This window comes from Antechinus flavipes, chromosome 3, assembly GCF_016432865.1.
Source record: "Antechinus flavipes isolate AdamAnt ecotype Samford, QLD, Australia chromosome 3, AdamAnt_v2, whole genome shotgun sequence".
In the NCBI taxonomy this organism is placed as follows: domain Eukaryota; kingdom Metazoa; phylum Chordata; class Mammalia; order Dasyuromorphia; family Dasyuridae; genus Antechinus; species Antechinus flavipes.
The window spans coordinates 235206740-235232649 of record NC_067400.1 but is presented as its reverse complement, the minus strand read 5'-3'; the positions used below and the strand labels follow the sequence as shown (position 1 = coordinate 235232649).

At 32.9% G+C, this 25910-nt stretch overlaps 1 protein-coding gene across 2 annotated transcripts in view; it reads right to left on the bottom strand.

Moving 5' to 3' along the window:
- TMEM131 (transmembrane protein 131) overlaps window positions 1–25910 on the bottom strand; it is a 221311-nt gene that overhangs the window by 46233 nt on the left and 149168 nt on the right. For both annotated transcript variants that reach the window (XM_051984665.1, XM_051984666.1), the window contains 8 exons: window positions 19267–19347; window positions 18154–18304; window positions 18014–18070; window positions 17116–17177; window positions 10138–10246; window positions 3929–4037; window positions 2900–3053; window positions 2532–2702 (listed from right to left, as the gene is read on the bottom strand). In XM_051984665.1, the coding sequence (XP_051840625.1) occupies window positions 2532–2702; window positions 2900–3053; window positions 3929–4037; window positions 10138–10246; window positions 17116–17177; window positions 18014–18070; window positions 18154–18304; window positions 19267–19347 (894 nt within the window). The remainder of the gene's footprint in view (window positions 1–2531; window positions 2703–2899; window positions 3054–3928; window positions 4038–10137; window positions 10247–17115; window positions 17178–18013; window positions 18071–18153; window positions 18305–19266; window positions 19348–25910) is intronic.

Genomic DNA, 25910 nt, shown 5'->3' with positions numbered 1-25910 from the left:
AGAAGGAGAACGCAATGGTGGAGGAAAGAAGACAAGGGAGGGATCCATGGTGGGGGGAAGTTAAGAAATAGCAAGGCAGATTAAGAAGCAGAAATAAGGTAGAAGAGTTAGCAGGGATAGGAAAGAAGTGTGTATATATGTATGTGTGTGCATATATCTACATATGTATACACAAATATATCCTTTCTTTTTATATCTTGTTGGGGGATGAAAAGGGGGAAAAAACCAATAAAGTAAAAATGATGTGCAGCGCAGAGAACAAAAGAACAATTTACAAGGAAGTAAAGAAAAGATGGACACTCATGAATATAATTTCTTCTACTAATACACACACACACACACACTCTCTCTCTCTCTCTCTCTGATAATTTGTTGTTATATATTTTGAATCCTCTTTGAAGTTCTGCTGGGCACATGACAATGCTCTCTTTTGTTTTATTTTGTATTCCTTTTCTCTTTTTTAATTGTTTTTTAAAAATAAACAAAAAAGAAAAAAAAAAGATACTGGAGTATCTTTGCCATTTCCTTCTCCAGCTCATTTTACAGATGAGGAAACTGAGACAAAGAGGGTTAGGTGACTTGCCCGGGGTTATATGGCTACTAAATGTCTGAGGCCAGATTTGAGCTCAGGAAGATGAATGTCCTGACTCTAGGCTGGTACTCTCTCCACTGTGCTCCCATAAGCTCAGGAATTTAGTAATTAGAATTGCCTCAGACAATATGAATTTAAGTACTTATTTAGGGTTATGCAGCAGTATTGCTATGGGCAAAATTTGAACCCCAGACTTTTAGACTCCACTTTTATCCTCTACCTTTTACTGTCTTTTCCCAAGTTATTTCTATACAGCTCTTATCTTGTACTTACATACTTCAAAGATCTAATATTTTAACCATGTGGGGCTTCTTTCTTCCTTTAATATGAATCAGAATCTTTCTATCTTAAAGATCAATTTTGTGAATTGTGAACAAAAATTACATCACCAATCATTACTATCAACAAATGACCTAAGTTTGAATCCTTCCTTAAGTTCTTATTAGCTATGACCTTGGGCAAGCTACTTGATAACTATGTGATTCAGTTTTATCACCTGTGAAATGGAAAGAGTAATAGTACCTACTTTGCAGGGTTGTTGTGAGAATCAAAACAGTTAACATAGATAAAATGTTTTGTAAATCTTAAGTGCTATCCAGATGATACCTATTCATATTTGTTTTGACTAACATCTTTTCTCTTCCTCTGATCTCTTTTGGGTATAGGTATAGTATGTATCAAAGGGCACATATCAGACAGGTATGTGTGTGTATGCACACAAAGATTTATGTATGTATATTTGTATGCTGTAATCCTTGTTAGAACATAAGCTCCTTAAGAGTAGATATATTCATTCTTTATATTTGTATTCTTAAACCTGGTATTGTCTTGTCTTTTCATACAATCCCCTCTCTCACAAATCTTTTGCCCCAATCTAGTGCCAAACATAATGTAATGTCTACTAAGATAACTAGGTCTCTCTTAGCCTCCCTAAACCCTCCCTTCATCTATTCCTGCTAGCTGTTACCCTATAACCCTCCTCTTTATTATGGATAAACTTCTTGAGTCAGCACCTCCACTATGTTTCCTCTTAATTTTTTCAAAATTATCTGCAATCTGGCTTATGTATAGCCTTATCATTCACTTGAAATTGCTCACTTCAAAGTTTCTGATCACTTTTTAGCTGCTAAATCTGATTAGCCTTTTCTCAATCTCCATCCATCTCTACAAGCTTGGATAGAGCTACCCATCAGCCTCTTTTTTTTTGTGGCACTGCTTTCTCAGTTCTTCTCCTTCCTGTCTGATCACTCCTCATTCTTTGGCTAGCTCTTAATCTAGCTCATTTTGGGTGTCCTCCAAGACTCTGCCTTAAGCCCCGCCCCCTGCCCCCATTTGATTATCTAATTTCTCATGGAGTGAAGCATCATCTCTGGGCAGATTATGCTCTGTTCTACTTGTCCTTAACCTCTCTTCTAATCTGCAGTCTCCCATCTCTACCAAGTCTACTGGACATCTTAAATTGGACAGCGTGTAAACATCAGAAATTCAACATATGTACAACAGATTTGCCATTATCTTTATTCTAAAATTTTCTCCTCCTCCTAACTTCTTATTATTGTTGAGAGCACTACTATCAAGACACTTGGGTTCAAATTCTCTGTGATTCTAAGAGAATCACTGTCATTTAAACTCTAGACTCAGTTCCCTCAACACCAGATTTAATTACATGATCTCTAAGAATCCTGCCAATTGTAAAATTCTAGGACTTTTCCCCATCACTGATTCACTGAGTATCAGAACAAGTCAGAAAAGTACAATATAGTAATTTCCTACTTGAGTGGCTATAGAAGCACAAGATAACTACCCAGAGAAGGAAAAAAGTACAATCAAAGAATACAGTGAAAGAAGAATGAAATGTCTACATCTAAAGGAATTGTCTGACATCTTATTTTTATTCAGAAAAAAAAAGTATGGAGTTTAAGAAAAATAAGATACTCACATCTAAAAAGCCCGTATATACCCGTACAGGTAAATTAAATTTTGAAGCATTGGTAATAAGTAAAATATTGTTATCTATATGTATAGATGATGTTGAAGGCATAAAAAATAGGGTAAAAATATATCTTGATTCATTTGGAGGTATTAAGACTGGTTTGCTGAAATTCTGTACCTGTAACGCAGAGAAAGAACAAAATTTTAATATATCAGCATCAACTTAGTACTTTTTGTTATCCTGTGACTTTTCTTTACCCTTTTCCATATTAATTTTTTCTTAAATGGTGCCCTCTTCTTCTTTTGTCTCACATACACTCTCCCCCACCCACCTCGGTTAAGAATTACAAACTTTATACTTTAAACTATACTTACTTTAAACATTGTTTTGGCTTCTTCTGGCAACATCACATCATGAATGAGGATTGCAAAACTGAAAGTGTTAGTAAGATAAATTGGTCTTTCTACAGAATCAGCAGGACTGTCTCGGATATGAAATAATGTGGCAGCATGATCAAATCCCAAGTAACTGTTTCCAAAGAAAAAACAACAAAAAGTCAAATTTCTTTTTAATTGTTAGTTTTAAGCCGAAGTTAAGGCATATTTGTTTCTGAGGTTTCAGCATTATATTCTTTAGGGTAATATATAATTTATCAATTATTTCTAGGAATTTTTTATTAAAAAGAAGTTTTTCATTAAACTATTGTGGTGTCAATTACCTAAAAGGGAAAATAATCTTAGCTGTCCATAAGGATTTAAAAAAGGATATATCTTTTAGCTTAGCTTCAAGTGATCAAACTTTTTAAAATTAAATTTTATTTTTAAGTGAATAAAAATTAGTTTTCCTTCCTCTGCAACAGAAGGAAAAAAAATTCAAATAAATATATGTAGGTCAAACAAATTAATTTCCTGTGCTACGTTCAATAAATAAATGATTCATTCTACACCCTGAGTCTAATCACCAACTATAACAAGATAAGCAGCATGCTTCATAATCAATCCTCTGGAATCATAAGTAATAACCAAAGTTTTATGTAACATAATGACTCAAATGTTAAAAGGAATGGCAGAAAAGAAATCCAGATAGTCTAACCACTATGGAATTTTGTAATTTTTTCCCTTATGTGTTACTAAATCATTAAGATTTCTTTTGAACTCAGATTTCAAGAAATACTTATACACATATGTAAGTATATGCATGTATGTATGTGTACAAATCATTAAGATTTTTTTCTTTGTGAAAATAAATGCCTGTTGTTGAAGAAAAGAGATAGTCTTGGAATAAAAGTTTATGTAGCTGAGTGTATAATGAATGTGATCATACAATTTTAATGAGGGAATGTGAGAGGAGAAACATCTACTTATTTGCAAAATGAAGTAAGATGAATTTAAGGCAAGACTTACCCATCTAAAACATCTGCCTGATATGGAATTTCAAGTTTAGAATAACTCTTCTCTTTTGCTTTAACAGTTATTTTCCCAGAAAACTGAGATGTTCTTTTTGCTTTTGATGCTGAAATGAAGCACAAAAATGTATACAATAATCTTATTGCTTACAAAGAAAAATCACACAAAAAACTGTATGTCCCCCCAAAAAAAGTATTTTAAAAATCACTCTCTGAACACTGAAAAACTATATAAAAAAGGTCAGTGTGTGTGTGTGTGTGTGTGTGTGTGTGTGTGTGTGTGTGTGTGTATGTATGCTTTCTTTGTCACTTTAATGTAATCTAGAACTATGAACTTCTCTTTCTTCACATAAGAAGATGACAATCTCTTGTTTTGCTTCAATTCAAAATAAAGCAGGTAAGTATTCAACAAATGGACATTGTGGTTAAGTTGACTCAACAGTTGTGCTATTGCCTGAGGGATGTCCTGATTTTACTGACAACTAGGAAAAACAACATTCCAAGTATGGCAATGATTATTTATAAATTCAAATGGGGTTGCATAATTAAAGTGCCTAGCAGCACAGTAAGAATTATGAGTCCTAGATTTCATATAATACAAAAATTTGCAAATCATTTTCCATTTAGCCACGGATAATGTTTATACCAACTTTAAGCAGCTCTATGTTTCACTAAATTCCTGTTAAGGAAATTTATTGTGCAATTAAAAGAAAACCATTTGGGAAAACCATACTTAATATTCTTTAGAACAAACTATTAGACACTTACTTGCAACTAAATTACAAAATGTAGTTTTATCTTTTCAGAAAACTTTCAATTATAAAATGATCACTATACCTGCAAATATATTATGTAAAATTGCTTTGCCACAAAAGAAACACCATCACCAATACAAATATATTAATTTAGGACACTCTTTTTCACGGAGTTTAGAATTTGATGGGGAAAAAAAATGACTTGCATAAACATTCTTTAATGTTTGCTTTTAATTACTATATGCCAATAGATTTTTCATTGTTTGGTCCGTTAATTAGTTATAGTCCGGCATCCTCTGAATCTCTCTAGCTTACAACCTAGGAGTCATCTTAGACCCCCTCACTATCTCTAAATTTTTACTTTACCCACTCATCATCCAACCTGCTGCCAACTCTCGTTACTTTTACCTTCGCAACATCTCTCCAATATATCCCTTTCTTTGCTGCTACCCTGGTACAGTCATCATCTTGGATCTAAATTAATGAAATCGCCTGCTGGTGGACCTACCTGAAGTCTTTTTTCTATTAACTTAATAAATTTCAGTGACTCTTCCCTTCAGGATCAAACACAAAATATTCTTTTTGGCAATCAAAGCTCTTCATAACCTAGTCTCCTGCTACATTTCCAGACTTCTTACACTTTACTTCCCAACATGTACTCTTCGAGGTGATAATGGCTTCTAGCCTGTTTCATGAACAACACATCTCTCAGCTTGTAGCATTTTCTCTGGTTGCTCCCCATATCTAAAATAGTCTCTATTCCTACTCCAACTATGACTGGCCTCCCTGGCTTACTTAAAGTGGGAATTAAAAGCCTACTTGCTACAAAGGAAGCTCTCCTAAACCTCTTTAGTTCCAGTGTCTTCTCTTTGTTAATTATCTCCAATTTACCATCTCTAAAACTTGGCTATAGCTTGCTTTGTAAATAAATATTTGTTTGTTGTCTTTTCCATCATATTGTAAGCTCCTTAAGGATAGGGACTGTCTTCTTTTTGGATCCTTAGTGATTAATATAGTGTCAACACTTAGTAGACTCTTAATAAATTAGAATAATTATCATTGAGTTCAGAAAATGTTAAGAAAACTATAATTCATAAAGTGAACACAGTACTGCTACCCATATTGGATGAATTTCCAGAAAATTTTATATAATGCAAATTTGTTATAACAAAACATTATTCTATTGATTTTTCTAAATTTCAAGGATGGATTGTGGCAAGAAAAAAAGCATCTGATCCCAAAGTAATATTAAAAATATTTTTAAATTCAGTCATTTATTGAAAGCACAATCTATTTACATTTAATACTTTTCTATAATTCCTTCAAGAAATCCCAATTCATCGTTGATCATTGCATAAGAACAAATTATGGATTAAAGTAGAAATGAATTAGCAGTGTGCCTTTATCAACACAGATTCTATAGGTTCACTAGAAGTCAGTGAAATACTCATTATTACAAGAATGTGCAAGGGTCATTGACCAATAAAAAGCACCATAATTCTAATCAACAAAGAAAACTTTGAAAATATTTCATGAATAAGACTTTCCCATAACATCACTAAGTACCTCTCTAGTTGGGACAAATTAGGGAATTTTCCTATTAAAATTGATGCTAGCAACATGAATTATGCTAAGTGAAGTCACAGCTTAGTTATTTTAGTTTTTGTAACAACTCAGGGTTTCATACCTAGAACCTGATTGTTCTGGCATATTCCTCACCCAACTCCCAGCTGTGATTAAATGCCCAAAATATGCAGAGGTTTCCTTTTTCTTTAAAGGATAGTACAATGCATTTCATTCCAATTCTAATAATTAAGGAAAAATTTCCCTGAGGTCTACATGGAAAAAAGCAAGTTTGAGGAGCATAGAAAGGAGGCAGAGAGAGACAAAGAACATTTTAACCATTTTCTTACATTTTTAATAGAAAAAACAAATACTTCAGACAGTTTCCTATATTATTATTATTTTTTTTGGTGAGGCAATTGAGGGTAATTTGACTTGCCCAGGGTCACACATCTAATAAATGTCAAATGTCTGAGGCTGAGGCTGAACTCAAATCCTTCTAGATCCAGAGCCAAAGAGCAACTCTGAAAAAAATTCATGAGGGCTTTATACTTGCTTTAGAGGCAAAAGAGAGAGAAGTTAAGAGAGGTCAGAAATCCTGGCTATAAACATGCTTGGCTTGGCTATAAAAAGAGGAACTAACTGGGCCAGGAAACTAGGCCAATCCTTGGGGATTGAAGAAAGGGAATGATGGAGCCCAGCTGGAGACAGGGAGGCCTCTTTACCCTGCTAAAACCCCTGTTTCAGGGGCAGAGCTCCCACTGTCTGCTAGGGATATAAACTGATTATTCCTGCTGAATAAGAGAGAAAAGAGGAAGGTAGGGCATTTCTCATTTCCATTTAAGATATGGAAAATATATCTTCCTTGACAATCCAAGCTAGAATTATGATTGCATGCTCCTACTGAAACAATGTCACTAAGGTGGGAGATGGATGTCAGTTTGATCAGTAAAAATTACTTCAGGTCTATTTCTGACTTATTTGGGCTTTGATGGCCTGGTCTGGAAATTTAACTACCATAACATTATTTCTATGGAGAAATTTAGAAGTCCCTATGAGCAACTGATTCTACCTTGAGCTTGGTCACTGCCATAAGTGTTAAGGAAAGCCCTAGTCACACTGATTCATTTTCATCCCTCCTGGAGTCATTCCTTCTAATACCTGGTTAACTACCTTGTTATTTTCTCCTTTCCTTACAGATCTAGATCTAGATTTGGACTTTGATCAAATTAATGTTCTCAGTAGGCACTGCTTTCCTATTCTTCCCACGATCAAATATAACTTGCTCTATTTAGCATTCAAAACTTTTCATCCCACCTTTCCAATCTTCTCACATCTTGGATACCCAGCACATACTTTTTGATATAACTGCCCTCCTTGATATTTCCAGAGTACAACCCTCTCTCTGGCTGTTCCCTATTTCTGGAACACTCTCCCTCTTCATCTCCCACTCTTGGCTTGCTTCCAATCCTCGCTAAAACCTTTAGGTCAAAGAAAACTAGAAAGGTAGAGGAGGATAAGTTGTAAAGGGTTTTGAATGCCAAACAGCTTTCTGTATTTGATCCTGGCAGCAAGAGGGAGCCACTACTCTATTGAGTAGAGGGTTCACATGATCAAACCAGTGCTTCAGTGGCTAAGTGGAGGATGATTAAAGTGGGAAGACACTTGAGGAGGTGGGACCCTCAGCATGTTATTGTAGTAACCCAGGCAGAGGGTGATGAGGGTTCACAATAGAGTGATGGCAATGTCAGAGGAGAGAAGTGGTACTTCAGAGATGTTGCTGAGGCGAGATCAGCAGGCTTCTTTGAGAGCAGGGACTGCATTCTGCTTTTATTTGTGTTTTCCAGTACTTTGAACAGTGCCTAAAACATAATATGTGCTTCATAAATGCTTATTAGCAAACTGACCGCCTGAACATCATAGTCTGGGCAATAGATAATTTTCATTTATTGAAATTCCTCTGTAGAACGATCAAGCTGAGTTCTTATGAATAGCCAATAATCTCACTGAGAATTTATATCATCTTGGGGCTTTATATAACCAGAAAAATATCATGGGAGAAGGAGCACCTGAAGGAACTCACATAGAGAGAATATCTCAGTTATATTCTGTACATGATACTGCTCACCAAAGCTGTTTACCAAATTGTACCTCATTTTTTTAAAAATAGCTTTTTATTTACGAGATATATGCATGGGTAATTTTTCAGCATTGACAATTGCAAACCTTTTGTTCCAATTTTTCCCCTCCTTCCCTCCCTCCCCCAGATGGCAGGTAGACTAATACATGTTAAATATGTTAAAATATATGTTAAATACAATATATGTATACATGTCCACAAAGTTATTTTGCTGCACAAGAAGAATCGGATTTTGAAATAGTGTACAATTGGCAGGTCTCCTTGTAGTGGCCAGAAACTGGAAACTGAGTGGATGCCTATCAATTGGAGAATAGCTGAATAAATTGTGGTATATGAATATTATTGTTCTATAAGAAATGACCAGCAGGATGATTTCAGAAAGGCCTGGAGAGACTTACATGAACTAATGCTGAGTGAACTGAGCAGGACCAGGAGATCATTATATACTTCCACAACAATATTATATGATGATCAATTCTGAAGGATGTGACCCTCTTCAACAATGAAAATGAACCAAATCAGTTCCAATAGAGCAGTAATGAATTGAACCAGCTATACCCAGTGAAAGAACTCTGGGAGATGACTATGAACCATTACATAGAAATCTCAATCCCTATATTTCTGTCCATCTGCATTTTTGATTTCCTTCACAGGCTAATAGTACACTATTACTGCATAAGTTATTTGTGTGGTTATATCTAACTAGGAATCTTGTATAGTCTTAAATATATAGGAATCACTTTGTTGGAAGACTTGCTCTATTGAGCACATGAACTTTTTTGGGGGGGAATGGGATGGGGGAGGAGTTGGGATTGGGTACAATCAACAAGTAAACACAACCAGATCTTATCTCTGTATTTTTTTTTTCAGTCATTTGTAATTATGAAAGTGCTATCCAACAGAAATTAGAATATGAAAGCTACCTGTTCTTACATTTTCATTCAAGAAACTTATTAATCTATAAATATTATTCTTATAAAAATTTGGTAGAAATGAAATTATAAGTGGAGACTAAAAAGAAAAGATTGAAAAAATGGTATAGGTATATGCTTTATGTGTTAGATTAGTTGCCTTACTGAAATTTAATGTTAAATTTTAAATAAAAAGTTATATTAAAAAAAGGGGGGGGGGGGGAAGAGGCTGGTAATTGCTGGTATCCTCTTGATTACCTCTTGCTTCCATGATCCATATCTTGACTTAAAGGTTTTAGCAAGGATATACTATCTTTATCTTTCTGAGGTAATTTGAAAAAAAAAATGCTTTTCAAAAATCACCTGGCTTTGTTTCATGTATATTTATTTGGTCTGATCAGTCTTACCAGTTTCTTTTCTTAAGTCCCTTCTTCATATAACATATCAGGTAACAATAAGTTCAGAATCCCAATGTGATAATTCCAAGGATATAAATGGTAAGAAGAGATCACAAGGAGAAAAATTACAGAAAAATGGATTCCATTTTCCATCCATTTGTTGTTTTATATCTGGTTTCATTTAGAAATTTTTTTGAGATAATCTCACTAAAGTGGATCACATACTAGACTTTTTTCAGACTCATTTTCTCATGAAGTACTTAATGCTTTAAGATGTGACCTTACTAATAACCTTTCAGTCATCCTTCTTACTTCTTAAAACACTATTCTGTCTCCAATTTCTGATGTGTCAACATGTTGGGCTTATTTTATTTTTATTTTTTATTGTTTTACTCTAGCTAATCAAGAAAATATTCGGGAGAAAAAAGTTGAATACTTACCATCAAAACTAATACTTGCAACTTTGGTGTATTTACTTTCTGAAGCTTTTAATGTGATTGGCTTAAAATGTACAGTTATAGCTTCATTTTGTGGTGTGGGCCGAATACTCTGCAAAGAAAAATCAAAATTAATTAAGTTTTGTTTTGGTTTAGATTGCTTTCATAAGCTTTGTACTAAAGATTGGTGTAAACTGGAAGAAGGAAGAAAGAATGAAACTTTGTAAAGATAAGCTCAAGTGGTATACTTTTTAAAAACAACACTTCAAATTAATTATCATTTAAACATCTTTCTAGGGTGAAATAATTTATTTTTCTAAAAGTTATGACAGAGAACAGACAATTTTCAGATGATGAAATTGAAACTATTACCACTCACATGAAAGAGTGTTCCAAATCACTATTGATCAGAGAAATGCAAATTAAGACAACTCTGAGATATCACTACACACCTGTCAGATTGGCTAAGATGACAGGAAAAAATAATGATGAATGTTGGAGGGGATGCGGGAAAACGGGGACACTGATGCATTGTTGGTGGAGTTGTGAACGAACCCAACCATTCTGGAGAGCAATCTGGAATTATGCCCAAAAAGTTATCAAACTGTGCATACCCTTTGATCCAGCAGTGTTTCTATGGGGCTTATACCCCAAAGAGATACTAAAAAAGGGAAAGGGACCTGTATGTGCCAAAATGTTTGTAGCAGCCCTGTTTGTAGTGGCTAGAAACTGGAAAATGAATGGATGCCCATCAATTGGAGAATGGCTGGGTAAATTGTGGTATATGAATGTTATGGAATATTATTGCTCTGTAAGGAATGACCAGCAGGATGAATACAGAGAGGCTTGGAGAGACCTACATGGACTGATGCTAAGTGAGATGAGCAGAACCAGGAGATCATTATACACTTCGACAACGATACTGTATGAGGATGTATTCTGATGGAAGTTGATTTCTACGACAAAGAGACCTAACTGAGTTTCAATGGATAAATGATGGACAGAAACAGCTACACCCAAAGAAGGAACATTGGGAAACGAATGTGAACTATTTGCATTTTTGATTTTCTTCCCGAGTTATTTTTACCTTCTGAATCCAATTCTCCCTGTGCAATAGGAGAACTGTTTGGTTCTGCAAATATGTATTCTATCTAGGATATACTGCAACATATTTAACATTTATAGGACTGCTTGCCATCTTGGGGGGGGGTGGAGGGAGGGAGGGGAAAAAATCGAAACATAAGCGAGTGCAAGGGATAATGTTGTAAAAAATTACCCTGGCATGGATTCTGTCAATACAAAGTTATTATTAAATAAAAATAAAATTTAAATAAAAAAAAGTTATGACTTGGCTATGAATTGGCTTAAAATATACAGTTATAGTTTCATTTTTTGGTGTGGGCCGAATACTCTGCAAAGAAAAACCAAAATTAATTAAGTTTTGTTTTGGTTTAGATTGCTTTCATAAGCTTTGTACTAAAGATTGGTGTAAACTGGAAGAAGGAAGAAAGAATGAAACTTTGTAAAGATAAGCTCAAGTGGTATAGTTTTTAAAAACAACACTTTGATGGATTGGATGTGCAAATTGGAGAGTGCAAAACATTAACAAACCTTAAAAGCCAAATGATGATCTGAATAAAAGGTTATAAAAATACCTTAAAAGTATTTTTCTAAACCAATGCTTCATTCATTCTTAACAAAAACTAACTAAAAGGGATAATGGGATTGGGCTCTTTGTTTTGAATATAACAAACAATTCAAAATAATAATTATGAAGACTAGCCATCATTGTGTTTGATGACATTTCATCACTCAAAATTTTATATAGTGGAAAAAGTCCTGGACTAAAAGTCAGAAAATTTGGTATAAATTGCAACTCTGAAACTTCTAGCCGAAATTTCATTTCTCTAGGCACTGATTTCTTTATTTATAAAATGAATGGTTTGGTCTAGATAATATATATCTCCTTCCAACTAAAATCTATTCAATTGAAAATCTATGAATTATTAAAAAAAATTCTTTGACTGCTAACCCTTGAGAGGAGGAGCCAAGAAGCCAGAGTAGTGGAAAGCAGCAGCCAGTTTGCCTGCAAATTCCTCCAAATAGATCTAGAAAATGCACCAGACCAAATCCTGATCACTCCTCACAGGGAATCATGCTTCCAGTTCAAATCAGTATAGAAGACTCAAAGAAATCTGTAAAAAAGGGGAAGGAGCTAAGAGCATGACATGTGTAGAGTCCTCCAGTGAAGAGAGAGGCTAAACACTATGGCAAGAGGAGATCACAGACTCATATCGGGGCATTGTATTAGAATTACTTGCCAACTGGCAGCTGTGAGGTTCACTACCCAGTTTTGGGTCACAGGTCCGGAGCTAAATGAGTAGGAAATCTATGTTTAAAGGTGGTGTTCCAAGGGTCAGGGGCAGCAGTAGGCCCTTACACTGCTATGTATATAGCAGTGGTATGGCCTGGACAGAAGATCTCAATTCCAATTTCTAACAGTATAAAATTCTAAAATTTGTAAAGGAATAACCAGAGCAACAATCCCAGATCAAATGGAAACCTATAGTCCTGCTACACTGAACCAATACAGATTTCCAAACAATAACAGTGGTTAAGCTCAACTACAATCTATTGATGATAAGAAATAAACCCAAAACAAGAACTTGAAGAGTTTATATTGAAGAGGGAGGGTAGTGATCAGACTTTGCCCTGAATAGATCATTCTGGGAACACTAAAAATTAGCAGGTCCTCATCCTGAATGGTTCCTGACTGACACCATGCTCAATACATCATGAAAGCAGCAATAGGATCAGCCTAGGAAGGAGGATGCTAGAATAAAGAAACAAAAATAAAGCCCACCACAGGAAGTTAATATGGTGATAGGGATGCTAAAGATAAAAACTCAGAAGAAAAGAAAGACTAAAATATCTATAAGCAAAGGCTCAAAGAAAAACACAGCATGGGCACAAATCCAACTAGAATTCCTGAAAGAACTTGTACTAAATTTACAAAAGATATAATAAATGTTTTCATGAAGGAAATAAGAGCACTAGAGGAAAATAACCTGAAAAAGAAATGAGGGATATGGAAGAAAAAATGTAAAAGAGAATTAAGAACATGCATAAGAGGTACAGAACTTTGCCTAAGCAAGAAGCTCCCTGAAAATTAAAATGGACCAAACAGAAGCCAATGATGCTAGGAGAGAAGACAAAACAAACTCAAAATATTGAAAAAAATGGAAGGTATCGCAAAGAAAAACAAATGACCTGAAAAAAAAGATTAAAGAGAACTTAAGAATCATTAGATTATTTGAATGCCATGACCCAAAGGGGAAAAAAAAAAGTCAGACATATTTCAAGAAAAAAATATTTCATAAAGAAAAACTGCCAAGACCTCTTAGAACCATAGGGCAAGACAGAAATAGAAAATGGCCCAGTGGTCATCTTCTGAAAAGAAAAACAACAATAACAAAACTGAAGATAAAAACTCCCAGCAGTAAAAACTTAAAAACTTACCACTTCCTTTTTAAAGACAAAAATATTATAAGCATGCCAGAAAAAAAGAATTCAAGGAATGAAGAGTTGCAGTCAGGTTCAAACATGGTATACAAACCACTATAATGGAGCAAAAAGCCTGGATGGCATTCCAGAAGGCAAAAGATATAGTCTTAAAGCCAAAAATAACACCCAGAAAAACTGAACTTAGTCCTATAGGGGAGTACTGTAAAGAATAGGCATATTTATGATGAAAAGATCAGAGCTAAGTAAAAAATATAACATATAAACAAAACAGAGAGAAGCAAAGAAAGGTAAACATAAGCAAGCAATCTTATGGCACTTAAAAAAAATTAAAATATCTTCATTCATTGTGGGAGATGGTGCATGTCTCATCTCAGACTTCTAATATCTTCAGAGGTCAGAGAGAGAAAGATAGACAATTCGTAAAAGGAGGAAAGTTGGAAAGATGTGATACAAATTCTAAATTTTAGATAAGCAACTTTTACAGGACTTTGATAAAGGATAGGTAGAATCCTAAGGACTAAAAGAGCCAGTAAAATAGGAAAGAATTCTGAACTTAATAATAATAAGAAAATAGTAGTAATAAAAAAATAAAAAATAATAAGAAAACCTTAGTTAAAATCCTGGCTCAGACAATTAAGGTAACCGAGCCAAGTTACTTTGCCGACCTCAGTTTCAGTTAGCTCATCTGTAAAATGGGAGAAATAGTAATAATAATGATAATGATAACACCTTCCTTACAGGGGTATACTGAACCTCATAACCTCAAATGACAACATATACAAAGCATTTTCCAACCCCTGAAGTACTATAAAAAAGTCGGATAACAATAATTAGATAAGAAATATGGGAAGCTATTTACAATGAATTCTGGAATGCATATACAGGGAGCTCACTAAAGCTACTTAGATGTCATATCCAGAAGATGAAAGAAACACAGGTTGACCACAAAAGTGCAGTCAAGTCCTCTAAGAATACCTTCTGAAGTAATAAAATTCATAATGAGCTAAAAGTGGCAAAAACAACAAAAACAAACATAAAACAAAATACTCCCCAAAATCACACAAAAAACAACACTTAACAAATACAAAATCAAAACTGGAGATTAAAAAAAAAGGAAAGATGAATGGAAAAGAAAAAGATCAAAAAAGGAATGTTAAAATGTTAATTTAGACCATTAATTAAAGAAGGACATATAGTGAGCATGGATAAGATGAAAAGAGCTCATAAGAAAGAGTACTCAGTTTTTCTTATCAAGGATAATAATTTGGGACTGGAAAGGACATTTACAAATATGGCTGTTGATAGCCAGGATATATAAAATCCTACATAAATAGGATTATACAAAACTCTGGCTGATTCTAAAGTATCCAGGGTGCTAACATGGTCGTCACAATTTGGAATTAGATCCAGAAAGTTACCAGAATGAGCATATCCTTTCACTGAGCTATATACCCACTAGGCTTAGCTTAAGGAAATTGAAAAAGAAAGAAAAGAATTTGTACAAAAATAATTAGCAGATCTTTCTATGGTAGCCAGAAATGAGAAAATAAGGATATGTCCTCTAATTGAAGAAAGGCTAAATAAATTGTGTGATTTGAATGTAATGGAATATTACTGTGGAACAAGAAATAAAGAAATACAGCTTAATAAACTGACACAAATTTAGAACTATGAGAACAATGCACACAATGCTAACATTATAGGGAAAAACAACTTTTAAAGACTTAAGAACTCTGATCAACACAATTATAAACCAAAGGTCCAAAAGAACCAAACCACTCACCTACTGACAGAGAAGTAATGAATTTAAAATATAGAAAAAGACGTACAATAGGAGGAGTAATGGGAAGGAGAATTATTAAAAACATACTACACAAAATACAAAAATAATGGGTTATTTTAAAGACTATGGAGTAGGGTAGAAGTATCTTAATATTAGAGAAAGGCACATGTCCTGATTTTCAAAAAAAAAAAAAAAAAAAAAAAAAGGAAAGAAAACTGGAGTCAGCAAACTGCAGGCCAATGGGTTTTTACTGGATTTCTTGCAAAATTCTAGAGTTGATATGACGTAAGTGAACACCTTAAAAACGAAGTGATGACAAAGAACCAGCATGACTTTATCAAGTATAAGTTATGTCAGACAAACTTTTATTTCCTTTTTTGACAGTTACTATATCACTAAATAAGGAATTGCTATGGCTACAGTTTATCTGGATTTTAGCAAAACAGTAAAATCACTGATGCTATTCTTGTGGTAAAGAGAAAGAATCATATATAAGAGTACTGTGAAGACACTGAATAATGTAGCTGAATACAAAGAGTAATCATGTAATGGCTTGCTGTCAGTCTAAAAGGCAGCATCCACTGGAGCTCTTTAGGGATTTTATATTTGACCATAAGTTATTTAGTATTCTTTTTTAATCAGTGATTTGAATAGAGACAAAGATAGCTTACTTAACATATTTGCAGATGACTTACAATGAATAGGGAGGGATAGCTAACATCGGATAAGACAGTAGATTTGAAAAGACTTTCATAGTCAGATCGTGGGGCTCAATTTAATAAGAGAATTTAACAGAAAAAAATACATCAAATAATGTTTAGATTAAATAAAAATTCGTTTTGCAAATACAGTATTAGGTATATATGGGTAAGTAAGTTTGAAAAAGATCTGGGTATTACATAGTGAGCTAAAAATAATATCAGCCAGTGTGATATGGCAGCCAAGAAACTTACTGTGATCTTAAGTTCCATTAATAGACACATAGTCCCAACCAATAAAGAGATAATTATAATTTAAGAAATCTACCTTGGTCTGATTGTACATGGAATACTGTGTTCATTATGGGCATACATTTTAGGAAGGACATTGGTAAGTTGCCAGTCATACTGGATGGTGAAGAACTTTATAAATATAAGGACTGAATAAAGGAAGTAGTCATGTTTATTTAGCCTTCAGAAAAGAAGACTTAGGAAGCCACAAGAATACTTGTCTCCAAGTATTATTAAGAGAAGTTGGAAGTGGTATTAAAACTTATTTTGTTTCTGTTTCAAGTAGTAATGTGCTTCATTGGAGATTTGAAAGTCTACATAACTACTAATCGACTAAGATATAATGAGAGGATTATCTATAAAGTACACATGGTATTTACTTCCCAGTGTTGCTGAGAGTTAAATGAGATAATGGATGCAGGATGTTTTTCAAACCTTAAGAGTGCTATGTAAGTTTCTTCTTTTTCTTCCTCCACTATTACTGGTTCTCTCTTCAATTAATGGATTTAATTACATGGTCTCTGAGATTTCTTACAACTCTCAAATTCTGTAAAATGTCTGTTGGTAGATTACCAACTTGCTGACAGGAAAAGGTTTTAAACTCAACCAAACATTAAATCCCTATTATGTGCATCCACCCATCCATCCATCCATAAAAACACTGAAAAGAAAACTAAAACTTACTGTTATTGGTACATCTTTTGTTCCTGAATTTAGTAAATGAAGATTTAAAACTTTGGGCATATCTATAAAAACAATGGGAAAAAACTGTATTTTAATAAGCATATGATAAGTTATGATTGAAATATATTGTAATTATAAAAAGGATCTTGTCAAGAAACATCAAGTGGATTCTGTTCTAATAAAGTACATTAATATTTTTAAAAAATGAGTCCTAAATTACCAACTTTTCCAAAATCATCTTTTATACATAAGGGTAACGTATTCTACGAATGTCAGGGAAATTAAACAATACTATCAACTCTTTAGTATAGTACAACGGTGAAGGTAAATAACTAACGAAAAAAATCAATTCTTGATTCCTAAACTACTAAATCATAGTAGATTACATAATATCTAATTTAAAAGGAACCATACTGGGCAATATGGACAACAAAGGAATACTTCAGAGAACTGCACATTCAATGAATGTAGAAATTACATTTTTTTTTCTTTTATACTGCTCTTTGGCTATGGCTACCAAAATACACGATGAATTGTAGGGGGAAAAAAAAAAGACTTCTTTTTTTCAGTCAAGAAACACATGTAGCTTTGCTTAGATTGCTCTGTGGTCCTATTTTTTTCCCCCCCACAGAAAGCAAAGTAAATAATTGTTCCTAAAACAGGAAGAGCTATGGCAGTTAAAAATCTTATGAGTAAAAAACCCACTCTCATGCCACTCCTCTATCCCCTACCCCATGAAAACACACAATCAATTATCTTTGAGTCATTAAGAAAGTAAGATTCTATTGCATGGCTTATTAAAATATAGCAATATTGAAAATTTACTACTATAGCCATTCTGCAATGTACAATGCTACGTTGACTAGTACTCATGGAAAAAAAAATGCTTTCTCTTTACCTTGTGTCCGTAGTGTACCAAAATCTAACATTTCAGTTGAGGAATAAATTCCAGGAGCTTGGAAAAAAGAAAGATAAATGTTTGTATAAATTTTGTAAAACATAAATTGAAAACCTAGAAGTTACTAGTGTTCTACAAACCTGTAGTAACTTCAACTTCAACAGGAAGAATGATAAATTCTGTGCTGTCTGAAGCATTGGTTTTTATTCTGATGAAGGCTGTGTGATTGTCTGCTTCTCTAGATGAAAAACTGGCTCTCATCACTCCTTTTGTTTCATAGGGTGGAATTTCCTAATACAACAAATACATGTTAATGTAAACACAAAATAGCAAAGTCTTAAAAAGCACTGGTATTTTAAAAGATAATATTTAATGGGGCAGCTAGGTAGCTCAGTGGATCAAGCACCAGCCCTGAAGTCAGGAGGACCTGAGTTCAAATCTGGTCTCAGACACTTAACACGTCCTGGCTGTGTGATCCAGGGCAAGTCACTTAACCCCAACTACCTCAGCAAACAAAACAAAAAAATCAAAATAATATTTAATATCATTGTAAAGTCATTGAGACAAAGAAACTAAATGGCCCTACGATGTATAATTAGTGACAAAACAATCATAAAAATTACAATGTATAAGACATTTATAAAATCAACTATTCCTCAGTATGCTATCATTTAGGTATTTAAATTCATATTTTGGTATAACAGAAGCTTGAAATGTTATGATAAAATTAATTTTGCATGAGACCTGTTTTTTTTTTTTTTAAAGAACATTTATTTTTAACAACAATTTTTAGGAGGTAAAATATAATAAAATCTTCCAGCACTTTACTGAGGCAATTCAAGTCTACCAGCAACACTCCAGCATTTTATTATGTACATATATTATATACATATATATATATATTATGTACATGTATATTATTCAGTACAATTCAAAGGTCTATACCAGACAGACCAATATATGCCCAAGGTATTTATGTTTAAATTGGGAATTGTGGCCCTTCATTCAAGATGATTAAAAAGCCCAGCAGCTTCTAAGAGTAAAGCTCTGTCCCTAGAGATTCTGAATCAGAAGCCTGGAGATCTCTGAAGTGTTCCCTCTGTGATCCAAAGTAAAAGTCAGCCAAACATTTTTAGTTAGGTATCATTAGTCCTTAACTGAGTAATTTTTAGAATTCTTCACATTACATAAGAATTAAAAAAAAAAAAGCTTAATCAGGTTACACTTGGGGAATAAAGTACATTGTTACTTACCCATAGTTTTCTAGTACCCCCTTGCTGACCTGTTGGAAGCTCTAAGTGGAGATCACCACCACTTGAATACATTTCTACTACCTATGAGAGAAAAAAATGAAGATTACAATTACATTCACTTTTAGTAAAGATTTGTGAGAAGTGAAAAATAAGTCTGATACACTAATTATCTTGAGATTAGATAAAAATTCAGTAAAGAATATGGATTGTTATTGAGTCATAACTACTATAACCATATAAAAAGCACTGATCTATTGATATTCAAAGTATAATTTAAAATAAGCCTAGAAACATCACCTCAATATTCTCAGAAGTGGAATGAACAAAATGTTATTTGCAAAGAACTTCAATATTCATAGGATATGAATAAAAAACAAAAGAAAAATGCAATGCTTTAGCAGATCAGAAATATTTCTTCCTGGTTTTATTTTTTGTCTTCATTTTTCATTTTATCTTTAGTTCCAAGTTCTTTTTTTTCTTCTCTCCTTCTTCTCTAATCCACTCAGAAAGCAAAACAAACAAATAAATAAATGAAATTGGGGGGGGGGGGAGGAAGAAACACTACAAATATGTATAGTCATGCAAAGCAAATTTCCTCATTAACCAAGTTCGAATAAAAGGAAAGGAACTATGCTTCAATCTTCATTTTAAGTACATCAGTTCTTTATGGATGGGAATCGATTGTTCCAACAGTAGTTATTGTGTTATTTCTTCCTTTGAAAAATGTCAACTCATATCCTTTGATCATTTATTAAATTTGATTCCGTTCTCAATATATTTTAGAAACAAGACCCCTGATTAAAGAAAAATGCTACAAAGACCCCTTCTCTACCAATTTTCTACTTTTTAAAAAACTTTTAGCTGAATTTGTTTTGTTTGGGCAAATGCCTTTTAAATTTTGGTAATCAAAATTATTCATGTACTTATCTCATGTGGTCATTACTTTTTATCTAACCCTAAATCTGACATGTAATTTCTTCCCTGTTCCACTAAAATTTGCTTATTTTACCACCTTTTAAATCTAAATCATTTACCTATTGATACATAGCATGAAAGTTGGTCTACATTTAGTTTCTGCCAGAATATTTTCTTGTTTTCGCAACAGTTTTAGTCTAAGGTTACTGTTCTCATTTGCTTCTATATATCCAATTTGTTACACTGATAAATCATTCTATCTTATCCACTACTAAATTGTTTTGACAATTGAAATTTTCTAATGTAGTCTACAGTATAGTACTTCTTATTCCTCTTCCCTTCTTCATAAATGTCCTTGACATTATTCACCTTTTATTGTTAAGATATATTTTGTTTTTTTTCCTACCTCATTAGAATTTTTGTTTGATAGTTATGTCACTAAATAAGTAAGTTAATTTAGGTGGTATTGACATTTTTATTATATTGGCTAGGTCAACCCATAAGCAAATATTTTTCCAATCATTTACATTTGTGCAAAATGTTTTATAATTGTGTTTATCCACTTTTTGCGTGTGTCTTGACAAGCAGATTCTCAAATATTTTCTACTATTGGTGGAGATTTTAAATTGAATTTTTCTATCTCTTCCTGCTAGGTTTTGTTGGTAACATATAGTAACAATGACATTTATGTGAGTTTATTTTACATTCTGAAATTTTCTACAACTTCAGCAATAAAGTTGATTATTTGAATTAGTTCTTCAATTGACTCTTTAGCGTTTTCTAGGGAACTTATATGCAAAGAATGATGGGTTTATTTTGTCACTGCCTAAGCCTTTTATATTTCTTTCTCTTGTCTTATTGTTATAGCTAGCATATTGAGCACAATATTGAATACTAATGGTTATAATGGCCATTCATGCTTCACCCCTGATCTTAATGCAAAAGCTTTTAGCTTATTCCCATTACAGAAAATGCTTGCTTTATATAGAAACTACTATCATTTTAAGGAAAGTTCTGTGTGTGTGTGTGTGTGTAATGAATGCTATATTTTCTATTTTTTTTCCTACATCTACTAAAATAATCTTTGGATTTTTGTTCTTTTTGTGGTATTAATATGATGAATTATGCTTATAGGGTTTTTTTTTTTTTAAATATTAAACCAACCCTGCATTTCTGGAAAAATCCAGCCTAGTCACAGTATCTAATCTTTGTGATAACATTGCTATAAACTCTTTTGGAAAAAAATTTTTTTTGCATTAATATTCACCAGGAAAATTTTTGGTTTTGACTGTCCCTGGTTTAGGGATGAACCATATTTGTGTCAGAGTAGCAACTTAACAGGACTTCTTTACCTATTTAAGAAAAAAATCTATATAGTATGAAATTAATTATTCTTTAAATTTGGGGCTTTCTTCTTAGGGAGCTCATTGATGGCTTGCTCAATTTCATTTTCTACGATAATACTATTTAACTATCCTATTCTCTTAATTTGGGTAATTTATATTTTTAATAATATTCATCTATCTCATTTAGACTGTCAGCTTTATTAGTACCTAGTTGGGCAAAATAGCTCTAACAATTATTTTTATTTTATCTTCATTGGGTGGGAATTCAATATTTTAGTATTCTTTAATTTTTAAAAATTAAATTATCCAGTGGTTTATCCATTTATTCTTTTTTAAATAAACAAAACTTTTTAATTGTTAATTTTATTAATTTTACTTTTAATTCTCAGGATTTCAGTTTTGGTATTAAGGGATTTTTATTTTGTTGGTTTAGGAAATATTTTAATTGCATGCTCAATTCATTTATCTGCTGATGCTCTCTTTTATTAATGAATGCATTTGGAGATACATTTTCTATGAATTTTTGCTTTGTTGCATCCCACAAATTTTGGTATGTTGTCTCATTTTTATCATGATTATCTCATAATAATTATCATTATCTGCAATGAAATTATGAATTGACTCTATGATGTCATTTGATCACTTAATAGCCTATTCCATTTTTATGTAATTTTTTTTCTCCTTTTTGAGAAATCTTGAAACTTATACAATTGCCTCCAAAATAGTCACCCCAGCACAGACTTCTGTATTGGAAGTTTGGCTGTCCTTCCTTAACTAATTTTCTTAATTAACAGTTCTCTTTCCTCATAAAGCATATTTAGATAGACAAAAATAGAGTAAAATATTGTAAGGGAAGTGAGCCCAGAAATAATGAAAGATGTACAAGGATGAAATTCTACAGAAAAGAAAACTTATTTGTCTAAAAATGGCAATGTGACTATATGGGAGCTCAGCAACCAACTCAGAATTTAAAAACTCTATGTAAAGAAGACTAAAACATCTTATAACAAGTTATAGAAGATGACTATAAAAGCATGATCCAAAAGGACTTATATGTGCAAAAAATATCTGTGGCAGACCTTTTTGTAGTGGGAGGAACTGGAACTGAGTGGATGCCCATCAAGTGGAGAATGGATGAATAAGTTATTGTATATGAATGTTATGGAATACTATTGTTTTATAGGAAACTATCAGCAGGATGATTTCAGAAAGACCTAGAGAGACTTACATGAATAGATGCTGAGTGAAACGAGCAGAACCAAGAAAACATTGTACACAGCAACAAGATTATGTGATGATCAGCTGTGATGGACTTGGCTCTTTTCAACAATGAAATGATTCAGGACATTTCATTGACATTCCTTCCTGAATGTCCTGACATTCCAAGGACATTGATTCAGGACAATTCTAATAGACTTGTGATGGAGAGAGCCATCTACATCTAGAGAGAAAATTATGGAGACTGAATGTGGATTAAAGAATAGTATTTTCACATTTTTTGTGGAAAATTGATTAGGAACCTTAAATTTCAAGTATTTCAAAATGCAAAAGATAAAAGCATACAACTAAGAATAGCTTACCCTGAAAAGTCAAGTATAATCCTACAGGGAAAAGAGTAAGCTTTAATGGAATAGAGTACATTCAAGCATTTCTGATGAAGATTAGAATTGAAAAATTCAGAAATGCAAATAGTCAAAACCTAAAAATATAAGTTTATTTACTCAATTTAAAGGATCTGTATGATAGGGGAAAAAAACTCCCTCCCAACAAATGTTCCTTCAAAACCCTAATTCTTTCAAAGGGTATGAAAAAGCTAAATAAGAAAACAGAAGTCTTGGTAGATGAACTAGAAGACCAGTTCTATTAGGGTTTTAAGAAGAAATAAAAGGGAAAGTAAAAAGGACTAACAATACAGAAAAGGAAGAATAAGAGGGTAGAAATTTGCTCTATCTCATAATGGAATATTATATATACAACAAAATTTTAATTCAAGGTGCAGCTAGGTGGTGCAGTGGATAGAGCACCAGCCCTGAAATCAGGAAGACCTTAGTTCAAATCTGACCTCAGACACTTAACACTTCCTGGCTGTGTAACTGTGCCTCAGCAAAAAAAAAAAAAAAGAATTAATTCAAATAACTCTGAAAGACTTAAGAATCTTATCTATTCAATGACCAACCATATCTCTAGAGGAAAGTGATGAAGCATGTAACCTATATCCTGAAAGAGGGTTGGTGAATTCAAAGTGCAGAAAGAGGTAAACATTTTTGGATAGGACCATTATGCGGATTCTATTTGGTTGAATATGCTTATTTTATTACAAGGTGCTCTCTCTCTTCTCCTCTTTTCACTAGGTTTTAATTTGGGAGAAGAATTTGGTGAAGAGGGGAGTTAACAATGATAATGCTAAGAAAAATGGACAGAACTGAACAAAAAGAAATTCAGAAGGTAGCATAAACAAGCAGGATAGTTTTGAAAACAATGTGTGGAATTATTATATATATTTCTAAAAAAAAGCAAGAATATGAAATGGAGAGTCACAGGTAATCCTCTTTTGATATTTTGTAGTATTTGCTATTCTGTGTTCAGTCATTGCTGTAATCATTTGTTTTGAAAAAGCAAATCTATTCCAACCTGATTGATATGGTAGGGAACAATCTGAGCGAAATTCAAATTTTATGTCTGATTATACGCAATTTTCTTTTTTGAGATAAAGTGAGAGAACACAGAATACTGCATAATTTCATAATAAACATCTACAAGTTATCACCCTTCTGACTCCTACTTATAGAAACTTCAGGTCTTATTCCATTTAAAGTGCCATATCTTGAATATCTTTTGATATAGTAGGTGTAGTAGATGTAGTAGTAGTAAGTAGTAGTAATAGTAATAGTACAGAGATATAGATGGCTGAAGGTTACTCTAACCTTCCCATAAGCTCCCATTTCCCTCAAGGCCCCAGAGATCTGTCAGTTGACCTATCATGTCTTGAATCAATAGACTTTGATAGTCCAGGCTTTGTGGCAAATGGCGTGCAGGTTAATCAGCAACCTGAGGCCAAGGATACTGTCACTATTAATTGTAGTGTTTATGTATTTCTTAACCATTTAACACATAGAACAACACTATACTACCATCTTTATTAAATTCCTAATTGCTAATTTCCTTTTTTTGAGTCATTAATAAAGTTCCTAAATGCAATGTCCCTAGCTCCATTTTGCCCATAATCCTTGTAATTTATATTGTGCTTTTTACCTAGTAGAATAATTTTTTTGTAATATAATTGTCAATTTATAGCAGAAATAACTATATATGGAAACACAATTTTTTTTGGTAAAAAATTAAATTAAAAATAATATGTTAAAGAAGAGAAAAGCAAAATTGCATTTTAAGCAAGTTTATAGAGAAGTCTATGTTGGAATTGAGACAACAATACATTATTCATTTTGATAACTGCTATCTATGTTTATCTAAATTATCTTAGAATAAGAATGATTTTCCCCCCCTCCTCCCTTATGCTTCCTTAAATTTACAGGAATTTAAGAATATCCACATAGCATAGCATAATGTTGATGTTTTAAGTTGGGAATATCTTACAGCTGAAAATTTTAAATTTTGATTTTATGAAGGCACAAGTCATCATTCTCCATATTATTTTCTATGTGCTTTTGGAAAGTTCACTTTAAATCCATTAGATTAGATTAAATTCTTGCATATAGTATTTGTATAACTTGCACACAAAGTGAATACTAACAAAGCAAATAAAAAGGAACAGTTTATTAAATTTTAAGAAAATAAGTTTGCTTTAGATGATATTTGGATAAGTAAAGAGTTTTTTTGGGGAAAAGAGCAACAAGCAACTAAGGTGACACATGTTATATATGCATGCACAATATAAGGTATGCAATGTAAATGAACATAAATGTACACATACACATATATGTAAAATAGAAGTTAATTCCTTTTATAAATATCTGCCAGAAGAAGATATTTCATTGTTTGTTTTTCCTAATAGTGACAGTGGTAGTGATGGAAGGGGGGAAAAACATAAGTTCAGATGTATGTAATATTACTCCTCTGCAATGTGCAACAGCTTCTGCTCATGCTTTGGCATCTCTTTGACTGTGAGCCTTTCTGAAAATAGTTAGGGGGAAAATAACAGTTGTATGTTGGTGGGGTTTCTCTGAAGATCTGTCACAGAAGCTAGCCAGGATATTCTATTACCTAAGCAGGCAAAATGACATCAATTTATCATTAGGAATGATAGGAGGGAAAAAAGTTTATTATATCTTCCTTGCTTCATTTTGTATTATGAAAGATGTTGGCTAAACTTTAACAAGTGGCATTTATTTAACAAAGAAATTAAAGTTTTTATTAAGTGGCTAT